Source organism: Tachypleus tridentatus, chromosome 11 (genome assembly GCF_004210375.1).
Source record: "Tachypleus tridentatus isolate NWPU-2018 chromosome 11, ASM421037v1, whole genome shotgun sequence".
NCBI classification, from domain to species: Eukaryota; Metazoa; Arthropoda; class Merostomata; order Xiphosura; family Limulidae; genus Tachypleus; species Tachypleus tridentatus.
The window spans coordinates 40605689-40619491 of record NC_134835.1 but is presented as its reverse complement, the minus strand read 5'-3'; the positions used below and the strand labels follow the sequence as shown (position 1 = coordinate 40619491).

Genomic DNA, 13803 nt, shown 5'->3' with positions numbered 1-13803 from the left:
AGTAAATATTTGGATATTAGGCCATCACAGTTATTGTGTATTGTAACTATTCTATGAACATAAAATTACCTTTCATGACCACTGAATAGAATTCACAAATAAAAACTACAGAAATTATATTCAGATTAATGCCACAATAGTATTGAAATATATTAAAAAATAATAATAACATTATCATATATCATCATTGGAGGATTATGTATACACAAATGTATCATTTCATTACTTTTTTGTAAGGCTTACAAAAGAATTTTGTTGTCCATGAAGAATAAAATATAACTCAAAAAATTATATAACTTTAACTGCAACTTAATATTTTTTCCTTACAAATAAGTTACACAGTTAATTTTAAAACCAGAAATATATAAAAAACTTCAAAACAGGCATTTACTGGTATATTTCCTAGAACTATCATAATTACGAGATTAAGGATGACTTGTGTTTCTTTTCAGTGAAATGAATGATCAAGCTGACAATGAAACAGCCCTAAAAAACAACAACAGGCACAGATATGAATGAACTGCTTTTAAAACTTCCAGTCTTTCAGCATAACAACTGAGTAGTCTGTACCTATTTGTACTTGTATCTAAGAGTATGAACAACTGACAGGAAATGGTTTCATTTTCTGCAAAACAATTTTCTAAACAAAATTATATTATAATTTGTTTAAGGCAAATGGTTTATAACTAAATTTGGTTTCCTGAGAGTCAGTGTTTTTAATACAGAAGAATAAGTAACATGACAATCTTTGTAGTTCTGGAGTTGTTGTGATGTTCAACATTTTAAGGATCCTTCTAAATGATTACAACATCCTTTATATAACTCTAACCATCTCTTGTGTTTTACAGTATTCTAACAAGCTGGATAGAGAATTTAGTTTAACAGCATGCTAACTCTATGTTTAATTGTTGAGAAACATGTTTGATATTTAATTACATTCTACACTACAGGTAATTATGACAGACATATTTTTCCAGATATAAGGGGAAGTTAAAAGCCCTGGGTGAAACAGTAATTCAAATTATTTCATTGAAATATCAGCCACAATATGCAAAAACATGTAAACTTATATCGAGCCCCAAACCTACAAACATAATATATATTGTAAACAAAGTATGATCTACACTTTTGAGAAATGACAACTGTTGACTACAGAAAACCATTTCTTTTCAAGTGCTTGTGTCTTCTTTCTTTTAGTAAGTTTACATGAAATTTAACAAAAAAGACAACAAACTGGTTTTTAGGAAAAAACTCCCAACCTACACCCTTTGTTTTTCATGAATTAATTCTTAAATGTATTGGTTCTGTAGTTTGTCCTATATACATATTTTCTAAACCACATATACCACAAGTGAATAAACAAATTATTTTATTTTTGTTAGAAAATGGTATAATTGGCACAAATATTGAAAATTCATAGGGTCAGTGATGGAAATACAATATTATATCAAAATATCAGGGTAACTGCCTTTCCACAACTGTCTGCAAACAGATAAAGCAAGTAGGCATTGAAATATTGTGAGTAAAACAACCAAACTTCCAATCCTTAATTTGATCTTTTATAATGGCTACCTAGTTTAGGATTTGAATTTGGATCACGTCTGATTGATGGAATATCCCAACTCTTTTGGGGGATAAAATTATAGACAGTTTTTATACTGAGTGAATAAATAATGAGGTGTACTGACAATAAACAAATTTTTATCTTTTTATGTTAGAATCTCAGTTTTTAATTATATAGTAATTCCATCATTTTTTATAGTGTTCATTTGGTCACCAATATACAACTCATGTATTATAACGTGCATGCATGTGTGTGTCTGTGTAAACTGAGGTTCATAATCCTTTTCTCTTTCACAAACCAAATACAATCTCACACGTTCTCATACTTAGATCCTACAGCATATAAGTCAATAGAATTTTTAAATAAAATGTAATTGTAGACTGTTTAGAATACTGATGGAGGACCTGTTTAAAAGCTACAGATAATTAATGAATTCTGTGAGCAGCAAATTTAACTTATTAAAGAACAATAATTGCTATAACTTTGAATCACACAAGTAATTCTGTCATAATCACAAATTTTATAACCTTTCAGATATTAGTACTGTTAAATGTTATGTCTTATTTTTAATTCAGGTGTTTATACTGTTGTTGACCAGGGGGAGTGTCATTCACATTATTTACTAGAACATTCTTTACTGCTCCAGATAAGCTTTTGACACTTTCCTTCTTAAGATAAACTACAATGCCAAAGAACTTTTATATTTTCAGGTTTCAGTGATTTTCTGACATCCAGCACTGACATTTTGGTGTTGTTTTGCTATGTTCACCAGGTATTTGTTCTTTTATCCCATTATTTATCAAGGACTACCTGAAGCAATTAGAGCATAAATTCTAAATAAATGTACTTTAGTAAAGTGCATGAATACAATTAGACTGATATAACTTTCACTTCAACAGGAGTCCCAAACAACAGGCAATTGTTAACTGATAAATGATGTATAACTCAACTGTGAATTTTTCTTTTCATCACTAAGACTTATAATTTCAGTAAAAAAAAAGAAAACAAGCTCTACAAATGGTGTAGAGGCCTAATCTATTGGTATGCATAATATTTTGTTTTTTATGTGTTTTTAATAAAAAAAACATGCATTTATTTGCTTTTATATCTTATATTGAGTACTTCTTAAAGTTTATAAAATGACTAAAACAGTATAACGTGCAAGTTGCACTGGGGTATAGGAACTATGAGTTGATGTTTATGACAAAGTAATAGAGGTGAAAGAGAGTGTCTTCTCTACAAGAGAATTAGTAGATGAAATATTGTATTAGTATCTCTGGTACTTTGTCATATGAGTATCAGAGAAAAGTAGTTAAGCTAGTTTACACAACTTTTAGTCAAAAGAATAAACTAATTTTATAATCATTAAGTAGACTGAACATTTTATTATATTTTTAAAGAATAATAATAAAAGAACCCCCAAAATTATTTGAACATACTTATTAGTTTTAGGATTGAAAAACAGTAAGTGTTCAAAAATGTTTTTATTACAAAAATTTTCTTTTTATAGTGCACAACTGCATTTATGCACATACTTTTTGATAAGTTGTCTTGACAGTATTTTTCATGAAACCATGGAACATTTTGCTGTGGAAAATCCAAACATGTAATACGATTTAAAACCATGAGAAGATTACGCACCCTGGAAGAATATGTAGCTGTTGCTTGAGCTGAAAAACATCATGAAAAAAACTTTGGGTAATATCTATTATCAATATCAAATACAATTTGAGAATATGAAAAATCAAAATTATATTTGAAGGTTAACATTTTCTTTATCTGAAAATGTTTCCAATAGATACACTTCACACAACAGCTGTACCTTGTGCATCTGCCTTTGAGATTTTGTGCATGTCACTAGCCTAACTACCTACTGCATAAAATATGCATTTTAAAATGAACTTTGCTAGTGTGTGATGTAATCATCATGTGACAATGGCCTTCCACTAAAAGAAGGTAACACTTCTTCCATGCACAGGAGATTCTCATAAGCACATGCACTCAAAGTTAATTTCAATTTTAGGATAAGATAGAGCAATGGGCACCAGTAAGGGGGGGGAGATGTAAAGAGGGGTTTGCATTCATCAAAAAATGTTTACTTCCAAAGATGCCTTATCACTCTACACACACTAGCCAGAAATGTACATTGATGTGATTGACACCAAGGGCAGTACAATTGCAAATACCTAAATGAGCTCATTTCAGAGTTGGGGACTCAGTGCAAAAATCTATGGATTATGCTACTATATACTGGAGCTTACTGGAGAGGCAACACTTGTGGGAGACCACATCTATCTCATGCTGGGTATACTCTTTGCCAGATGAAAGTATGAAAGGAGAAAGACAAAGAAAATGTGTTGTAGGTATGGACAGAAAAGTTCATGATCAAATGAACATATGTACACAACCATCGGTTGTACATGAGGTATTGTGTGGCTAGAGCAATGATCAGACCATAGAATCTGATGCATGTTTCATTGCATTGTTATCACACTGTAAATTACAGGCACAGGAATGAAGATTCCTTACTGATGAACAGTTTGCTCCATCCAGATGACCAAACTACTGAGAAATTGCTGCATTATATAAGCGAGTGAACCTGCACAACAATGACATAGATGCCTCTGACCAATTTTTCACCTTACTGTGCAGCCCCTTAAATTTTCTCTTGAGGAATTGCACAACCAGTGAGAAACTCTCACATCTCTCAACTAAGAATTTGAAAACCAGGGAAGGAGGAAAATGGTAAAGCACCTAGACTTGATCACATCTGACTGTTGCATAGGTCTCTTAATGAAGAAAGTGCAATGGATTTCCATGAAACCTAATTTGAATGGCCAGCAAGTTTGAACCAGGGAAATGAGTAAACTCTCCTCTTGTTCTGGCTTTTGCCATTACAGTCCATGGAAGGTACAGCCTGGAATGCTCAATGAAACATAAATATATGTATATATAATTATACATTTAGTGGTCATGTGAAAAAAAGGAAAACCACATCTCAACATTGGGTAGTTTAGGAGCTAGGACAGATGAGCTTACTGCTTTCCCTTACTTCTGGCATGATGCAAATACGTACACCATCAGAGGTAACACCTACCACTGGGTGGGTTCCAATAAATAAATTGTATAAGACAGAAATGGATAAAGAATTATGAGAGGCACTTACAAATCAGAAAGTGAATAAACTGGAGAATGGCAACTGGATGTAGGCAATATTTTGAAGAAGACTAAACTGCCAGATGGCAGAGGTTGTGAGAGATTAAGGTTTTGGACATTGTCCACATTCCAGTTTGGAGGATCTCAACCAAGCATTTTCAAATGCACAAGGTCAGGGAATAACTCAAGTGATAAGACATGATACAGCCTGCAGGCATATCCAACAATGGAGAAATATATCATCTGAATGAGTCGAGAAACCCATTTAGTGAGAGTAAAAGCTAGAGATCCCTTAAAGAAGAGAGGTTTCAGTGCAATAATAAACATTATTGAAATTTTAAAATGCCAAGTAAGACCTAACCACTGAGAACACAAATGATTCCCTCATTCCAGCAGCCATGGTTGTAGGAAAAAAAAACAAGTGGTCAAGGACAATTCAAGAGATCAAGTACAGAAAGCTTACAGTGCATAAAAATCAGACCTAAAAATCTTACTACAAGTAAGAATAAGGAAGGAAGAGAGAAACAGTATAATGAGCAAGAGGCCCATGTTTCAAATGGGGCCTGCTTAAAAATATGTAGAACCATATTCAGTTTACAGTTGGGTAAAAGAAACAGACAAGGGGAGTGATAAATAATGAAGGACTGGAAAAAGACAGAAAGAACAGGGAAGAAAAAACAATTATAGCAAAAAATGTCAAAAGGCAGTTTACAGGATACCTGATAGCCTGCTATAGTAAAAACATAGAATCCTAAGTCAAACAATGAGGGAAAGAAAGCCAAAAGATGAGCTATGGGCTACAGGAGGTACAGCCTGACAGCAGATGCACCAGTGGAAAAAAACATGCCACTGTCACTTACAGACATAGATCAAAAGGGCCATACATACGAGATAAAAAATGAGTATGAGATTGGAAAAAACTGACTGATGAGTAATGGAGTGAATAAATTCCACACGAGAAATTAAAGGAATGACAATTTCTTGTACAAAAAAGATGTATGATACTGTAGTTAAATATACATATACAAAAAGAAATGAAACAGTCAGAGGTGAGGATAACCACCTGGGAGACACATACAGTGAAAGACCCAAGGATGAAGTGCCCATTCCATAGTAAGAATCCAGGGAAATAATCTGCCACCAATTTAAAAGCCACAAAGACATTATAGGCAATTAGTCAAACTTGATGTGATTAGGTCCAAAACAGAAAAATCCATCATGTGGAAACAAAGGTATTCTGATGATTATAATGTGAAACAATCATACTATTGTCAGGGTGGATCATAACCAAGTGATACATAAATCAATGGCTCTCTTGCCCAAAAGATCCAATAACATGGTCTTGAGATGCAGAAAATGAGATGAGAAAAAGGAGATAATGGAGGAAAAGAGAAAAAGTGATGAGAAAAGTCTAGTTTAAGAACTGTAACAAACCTCTGACAGGTTCCAGAAGTTTGCAAATAAATATAAATGTGACCCCATAGGGCCTGAAATTACTAAATAGAAAGGGAGATGGTCATTGATGGGACACGTAACGGGAAGGAGGTGTGATAAGAAATAGAGGGTGAGCATTGTTTGGAGAAAAATGAAAACCAAATAATAAGGAAATGTAAGAATCAAAAGACGTAGGTGAAAGAAAAAAAATTAATAATCAAATAATCAAAGAAGTTTAGAGGAGGATCATTAGCCTTTATAAGTAAAGCACTTAATGCAAACCTGAGATGTGAAAAGAACCACTCAAAATTATTGTTCACTTCATCAGGTTCAAAAATAGGGTAAACATTCCAACCACAGGAGGGGTGCAAAGAGAGTTATTAACAAACCTATGAAATGCTGAACAGTAGCATTATCATTCTCCATAATTAATGAGCTACCAATGGCCACAGACAATGTAAAATCAGTGCTAGCTGCATTGCTGGCACCTTGAGAGGAGGTAGTAATCACCATCACTTGAGAATTCACTGTAATTAAATAATTCTTCAGATTTTTTTTCTTTAGTAAGCAGTAATTGAAAGGCAGTGTATTGAAATTGAATTCAAGATAAAATAATAGAAAGTTAACACTGGTATAAAGGCAACTCAAGTCTTACTACATCAAACAATGTTTAATCTTCAAAAACATGTCTGTTCATAACAGTGATGAGAGAAAAAAATTAATTTTCTTTCAAATGCAAGATTTTATGGGTATCTGCTGTGCATGCAGGACTTTTTGCCCTTCTATTAGTGGGGACTATTTTTGCATGATGATTACATCACACACTAGCACTGTTCATCTTAAATATGTATCTTAGGAGGTGCATAGCTCAAAGCTAGTGGCATGCACAAATTCTCAAAAGCAGATGTGTGAGAAACAGTTACTGTATGCAGAGAAGTAAGGACATCATTATGAAAATACACTTTTATGTGAACATGTATGTATGTGATTACATATGAAAGCTCTTGGATATTTCTGAAATGAAAATGCAATCATATATGAGCTAGCACTGGATTGCACTGTAGCTTTACACTATACATAGTAAAATGGATAAAACTAGTAATTTAATATCAAGCTCTACTATTCTTTCAGAGGTCAACTGCCTGCCCTGCACTAAAAATTAATATCCCTGTTATCATAAACAAAACATGAATCACAGTTGATATTCTAAATCAATACTTCTACAACAGTTTTTTTATTTTAATACCAATTACTTCATTTTATAATCCTTATAAGACAAATTAAATAATTGTAACACCTATCGTTTTAACTATTTCCATACCAGATGAGCCAGTGCAATTTATCCCAGCTTCATATTATTTATGTTGTACTTAAAATGTCTTTATTTCATGTAATCATGACAGATAAAATTACACTGCAAGTAACATACTTTTAAATGCAATTAAAGATGGTCTTTTTAACCTAGTAAATTCGGTTTTTTCAATTATATGGTAGTTCGTGTTAAAGGTTATAACTAACATGTCTAAATACATGTTCACGTAGGAATGGTACTTCAAAGGAGGTCTACAAAATTAAATTAAACATAATAAAGTTGTTTGTGATAATCACAACAGGAAAAAGATTAAGGTACTATATAAAAATGTGCACACAAAAAATGCAAAGACATTTTTGATTGAAAAATAAAAATTACTAAGCCTTGTGCTATTCATGAGTGAATGCTTAACAGTTCTTTTTAAAGTAATGCACATACTAAAAACTAAATAAAACTAAAAGGAATACCATTTTAAGATATTTTATCATTAGTTTATTACCTGTTATCTCTCTGTCTATTTTGTCAAGGAAAGAAACACTGAAAATTGTGTGTATTAATGAAGAATTAAGATGTTCAAAAAGACCAAGGGCAACACCAGCTTGAAGCACTTGTAGCCCAGTAATACTATTTTGATACCTATATTAAAAATCAATATCTAACAATTTACTAACCTTCAAAACCTATAAATAATAATTATATTTCAAAAACAAATGAAAACAGCTTTCTTAAGAAAAGAAATTACTGCAATGCACCAAATTACAACATAAACAACCTCCTTTAACACCAAGCCTTGACTTTTATGTTTTAATTGAATAAAGTGATAAAAAAGAAACAGTTGCACCCATATTTTGAATTTTTTCTGAATGTTACTATCACAAGGTGTTTTTCACATATATATATCATACCATACAGTATATAAAATGTTTAGTATTTTCCAATGTAACAGCACTTTATCTGACATGAGCTAAATCAGCAGGTCAAACACCTCCAAATGACACATTTAATGTCTTACTTTTAAATTGGTGACCAAGTAAGGCCAATCAATGTCTATGGTTGGTTGGTTTGGTGTTTTATGGCATAAAACAACTAGGCTATCTGTAGGTAAAAAGTTAAAATTAAAGTGAAATTAGTAAAATTCATAAAAGGAAATTAAGGTAAAACAAAACAAAGTTTAAAAAACAACAAATAGCATTGAAACCAATTGTTACATCCAGTCTACAGCAGTAAGAGAAAAACTACAGTAACACAAGTTGTAAAGAACTTTCTGAAGCATTATTGTAATTATCATAACTTGTCAGGAAGACTAACGGGTAAGTTCAAAAACCACCATTAGTGTCCAGTCCTGGTTTTGACTTATTTGATGTTACAGCCATTTTCAGAAAGTATATGGCCCACCAAGGAAGGAGAACACAATCCAAGGTAGGATGCTGTGGTAAGAATCAAAGTTTCAAAGAATACAGTAAAGACAGTTGCAAAAGGTAGAATGTGTAGAGGAGGTTCATGAAACCCTATGTATAAGCTCTGGACTGGGGAAGTGTGAAAATCCCAGATTCAGAGCTGGAGACAAGTGATCCACAGTCAAGTTTCGATCATATCTTTAGCATAGAACATCAATCTGGTCCACAAGTGGTGGAAGAGAGGACATGGAAGATGTTCAGTGCTCTTTCACATTTGACCCATAGTTGCTTGATGTGTGGTATACAGACCAGCTTACAGTCAGAGATAAACCCCAAGAACTTTGTCTTAGGGAACACAAGCAGCACAACTTCACCAATACAGAGTTCAGGATCAGGATGAATACCCTGTTGGCAGCAAAAATACATGCAAACAGTTTTAGAGAGAGAGAGAGAAGTTAAAACCAAACAAGACTATTATCAACCATCCACTGTAAGGTCTTATAGAGACAACTCATCAAAGCAATTGGATGGTAGTTTGAAGGAATCTTGGGATCCTTCCCAGGCTTAGAGAAAGGAAGGGCAATAGCCTGGTACAAGGCATCAGGAAAACATTCTCCTGCCAGATCTGGTTGAAACAATCAGAAGAATAGCAAGGGAAGCAGCAGATAGATGGCACATCATTTCATAGTGTACATTATCATGTCCAACCGATGTAATGCTGGACCAATTAAGGGCCAGTTTCAGTTCCAACAGTGTAAAGGTACGATTATAGTCATAGAGACAATCAGCTCAAAAGGAAAGAGGTGATCACTTTGCCTGAATCTTGATGGCTAAAAAGGTGGAGGAAGAAGCAGAAGTGCTAGATGTCCAGCAAAAGCTTTCACTTAGAGTATCAGCAATACACCAGGTATCAGCTACTTCCTGACCATCAGAGAGCAAGATCGAGATATGGATAGAATTATATTGCCCACCAACCTTTCAATTCTTGTTTTATATGTCTTTGGAACTGGTGATAGAAGATATGCTGGATGTGAACTTAATCCAAAATTCCTCCTGGCTTCGGAGTCTTACCCACCAAGCAGGTGCATGGGCCTGCTGAAAAACAATGCAGTGTGAAAGTGTGGGATACCTACAAAAGTATCTCAGGTCCATTTTTGAGCCTTCTGTGCCATGTGGCAGGCACGATTCCACCACAGATAAGGATACTGTAAAAAACGTGCCGAAGTTTTAGGAATACACTGAACATCTGCCTATATAATACAATCAATTACTGTTGTCACACAGTTGTCTACTGATGGCTTACTGACAATGGCAGGATGAAGTACAAACAAGACTAGTATCAACCATCCACTGTAAGGTCTTATAGAGACAGCTCATCAAAGCAATTGGATGGTACTTTGAAGGAATCTTGGGATCCTGCAAAATAGGGCCAGTTTGCTTGATCCAGCTTCCACCAGGGCATGCAGATCAAGTGGCATCGGCCACAGCCAGACTCTCTCATTGCCTCATGGATTATTGTCAATCCTCCATGAAAAGTGGGAGAATAGTGTAGGGGAGCAAACTGAGAAATCAATAGCAGTAAAGGACAGACTAGGTACATGAAAATAAGTATAAGAACTGCTATTGAAAAGAGAAAGGCTGTGATCAGAGAACATATGCTCTATGAAGCAACCCCTCCCATCAATATCAGTGCTTCACCAATGGGGTGATGTCCATTAAAGACCTCCAGGATTAAAAGGGAGACAGCAAACTCATCAATGAGAGCATCAAGATCTGATTGATCATAGGTCTCTCCAGATGACAGGTAGAAAAAACAAACAGTGATGGTATGACCCAAGAAAACACAGATGGCTATGGCCACCAAGGGTGTGTTGAGTGGCAAAGGATGGTTGGACACATGCTGATCAACCAACAGTGCCACCACTCCATGCACTCATCCATCACTCAGCCTGCCATTTCTGTATAAAGAAAACTACCAAAAGGTGACTGTATTTGCAGGTTTCAGAAGTGTTTCCTGTAAGGAAAGACATAGAGGATGGTAGGAAGCAATCAGCGCTTTGATGTCATCCAGATTAGAACGTAAACCTCGACAGTTCCATTGTATCAAGATGGCCATTTTTATTCATGTGTAGGCAAATTGGGGGGAGAACCCTTCTGTTTTCGACCACATCTTTTTTCTTTATTTTCTTTATTCGAGGGAGGTCTATTGACCTCCATGAATCCTGCTTTGGGTCAACTGAGCAGGTCTTTGTTGTTGAAAGAGAATTCCAGTTACTGAGGATGTGAACAAATGATCATTTTGCATCTTGTGGTGGAAGAAGAAGATTACTCAAGGAAATGCCTGTACAATTTTATAAATCTGCAACAGAGATATACAATTAATAATTGTCATACCAGTTAAGCTAGATAACTGAAATTACTGAATGCAGAGCATTTGCCTTAGCAAAATGCTTCACTAGAAAAATTATAATCCTCTGAAGATCCAAAAATTTTGTTCCAAGAAGAGGTTATCACTGTGGAAGAAAGTACAATGAGAAGTGCAGCTGTTTCACCGTAGACTCAAAGAAATGCATCACCTTTGCATTTTTCACTGTACGATCTTGACAAACTTTGAAATTGAAGGCCACATCTCAGAAGATCAGCTGAGCAAGATTAGGCTTGTTACATCCACAGAACATGTATGTATATATCAAATATTCAGTCTTTCTACTACACACTACTTTGCAATTTTGGCAGTAGTAACCTTCATTTTAAAGAGAGCTTTACAATTAAATAGATAAGCAAACTGGAAGCAATTATCAACATAGTTGCTTCAAGACATTTAAAACATTGCAATAATTTTTTTAATTTCTAGTTAAACTAAACACAGTTTGTGCATTATGAATATGCTTCAAAAAGTTGTCCGATTCCCTTCAAACCATAAAGGATGAAACAATCAAGTTAACTTTTGGACATTTAAAGAAACTTGTACATACAAAAGTAACTGAACAAAACGTAAAAACATTCCCAGCACCTAGGTCTTAGTGACACTTCTGTATAGGTTTTACACTCAGGTTTTACATTCTTTATAGATTGTTTTGTAATTTTTTCTCATATATATATGTTATTTCACATCTTTTCACTTATAGTTTTTTTTTTTTGCCTTTCCAACTTTTTGTTTTTTATTCACGATGCACATATGCCAACCTGTTCCTGCCAATGTGACCCTGTGGTTGTAATAGCTATTACATAAAAGTTTCAAATATGCATTTATGAACACAAATCATAATTAATCAAAATATAAACATAAAACCTAAATGCAATCTAACTGTTTAACAAATTTATACATATAAGAAACACTTGCCAAACACTAGGTACACTTCAAGAGAACAATGGATTAAACTTCTTTTCTATTATCATGTTAGAAATCCATACACTGGTAGACCTTTCTTCAGGCTACAACTGAATAATGCAAAATCTCTCTTTTTTTTTTTTTTTTTTGTTGATTGTAAGTATGTCATTTAACTTCAAACTGCCATCTAGCAATACAGCTTTTACTTTTCAAGTGGGCATGGTTAATCTTAAGCATAGAAATATTAGAATGTAAAACCACTATCAAGAAATTCTTAGAAATTTTCCAGATGCTACTGAAAGACAGTTGGAAATTCAAGTTGACCTTATATGCCAACAGTCATTATTCTAAGCTCACAGCATCACATACAATAGTTCGTAAAGTTCAGACTTGTTACCATGAGTGGATGTGATAGCAAACCCTGCAGCTTTAATTGCTGTTTGAAATGTTTCCTTTCAAATTAAGGAATAAGGAATAAAACTCAATTATTATAAAACATTAGGTTACAATGTATTTGATAATTGTGATTTCATATTAAAGTGGTTTAATTAAATATGGAATTTAACTCAGTAAACATGTACAGAAGGGGTTTAAAAATGGTGACACTGACATAGGGTTAAATAAAATTGGATAAAAATGGAAAGCAAAGTTTGAGTAAAGCACAACCATAATAACAGTTAACATTTAAATGGAGCATTTGTTACTTAGAACGTGCAAGTTTCTTTTACGACAACTTTATTAATACCTGTTTAACAATCATTAATTGTATTAATCAGATATCAAAAATATGATGTACAGGACATAGAACAATATTTAGGACATGGTACTAAGAAACCTCACTACAACTTTTATGAGCCAAGATTAACCCCTGTACAGTGAGTAAATTTAACCACTAATATTTTATCTATATGTAAAACATTGGATTCAGCTTGACCAGAGTTACTGGTTGAGCGTAGAGCTCATAAGTCTAGCTTTTAAATACATTTTTCTTAATAATTCACATACTAAACTGTTTGTGGGTATATGACTGTTCATTACAGGGTCTTAAATAAGACCCTGTTATTGTTATTAAAAAAACAATGAATATCACACTTGATTTTACTAATTACTATTAGGTTTTCAATCAATTTACACACAAAAATGAGTAATAATATCCACTCTTTTTTCAGTTCTTTACACTGAATGTTTTAACAAATGAAAGTACAAAAAATATTAAATAAGATGTAATGTGCAGAAATCAATGGTAGCAATCATTTCATAAACAAGTTGATAGTTCAAGGGTGTCTCTACTTGCATGTGTAAGTTCAATACAGAAATAGTTTTGGGTTGGTTATGTCAAAAAATAAAAACTACAAACACGTATATTTAGCTTAAAAATCTTGTAAGTGCAGAATGAAATCAAAAAGAGTACTGAGCAATGACTTAAGTCACTATATGGGTCATTTTTAACAGTTTTAACTTGCTTTATGTATTTAACTTGTTCTTGTAACAAGTATATAAATGTGACAGTGAAAGGAGGCTTGCTTAGGTTGAAGCTATACCAAAATGTTTATTAGTCAATCCTGTAACCTCATGACTAATGAACAATGGTAATTGTTTGAACTGGTTC

The 13803-nt window shown here is 33.6% G+C and overlaps 1 protein-coding gene across 7 annotated transcripts in view; it reads right to left on the bottom strand.

The window, feature by feature from the left end:
- LOC143231994 (FAST kinase domain-containing protein 1, mitochondrial-like) overlaps positions 1–13803 on the bottom strand; it is a 46170-nt gene that overhangs the window by 15481 nt on the left and 16886 nt on the right. For all 7 annotated transcript variants that reach the window (XR_013017322.1, XM_076466956.1, XM_076466961.1 and 4 more), the window contains exons 4-5: positions 7966–8102; positions 3100–3234 (exon numbers count right to left, since the gene is read on the bottom strand). Coding sequence is in view for 6 of the 7 variants with exons in the window: in XM_076466956.1 (XP_076323071.1) it covers positions 3100–3234; positions 7966–8102 (272 nt within the window). In the remaining variant the exon portion in view is untranslated. The remainder of the gene's footprint in view (positions 1–3099; positions 3235–7965; positions 8103–13803) is intronic.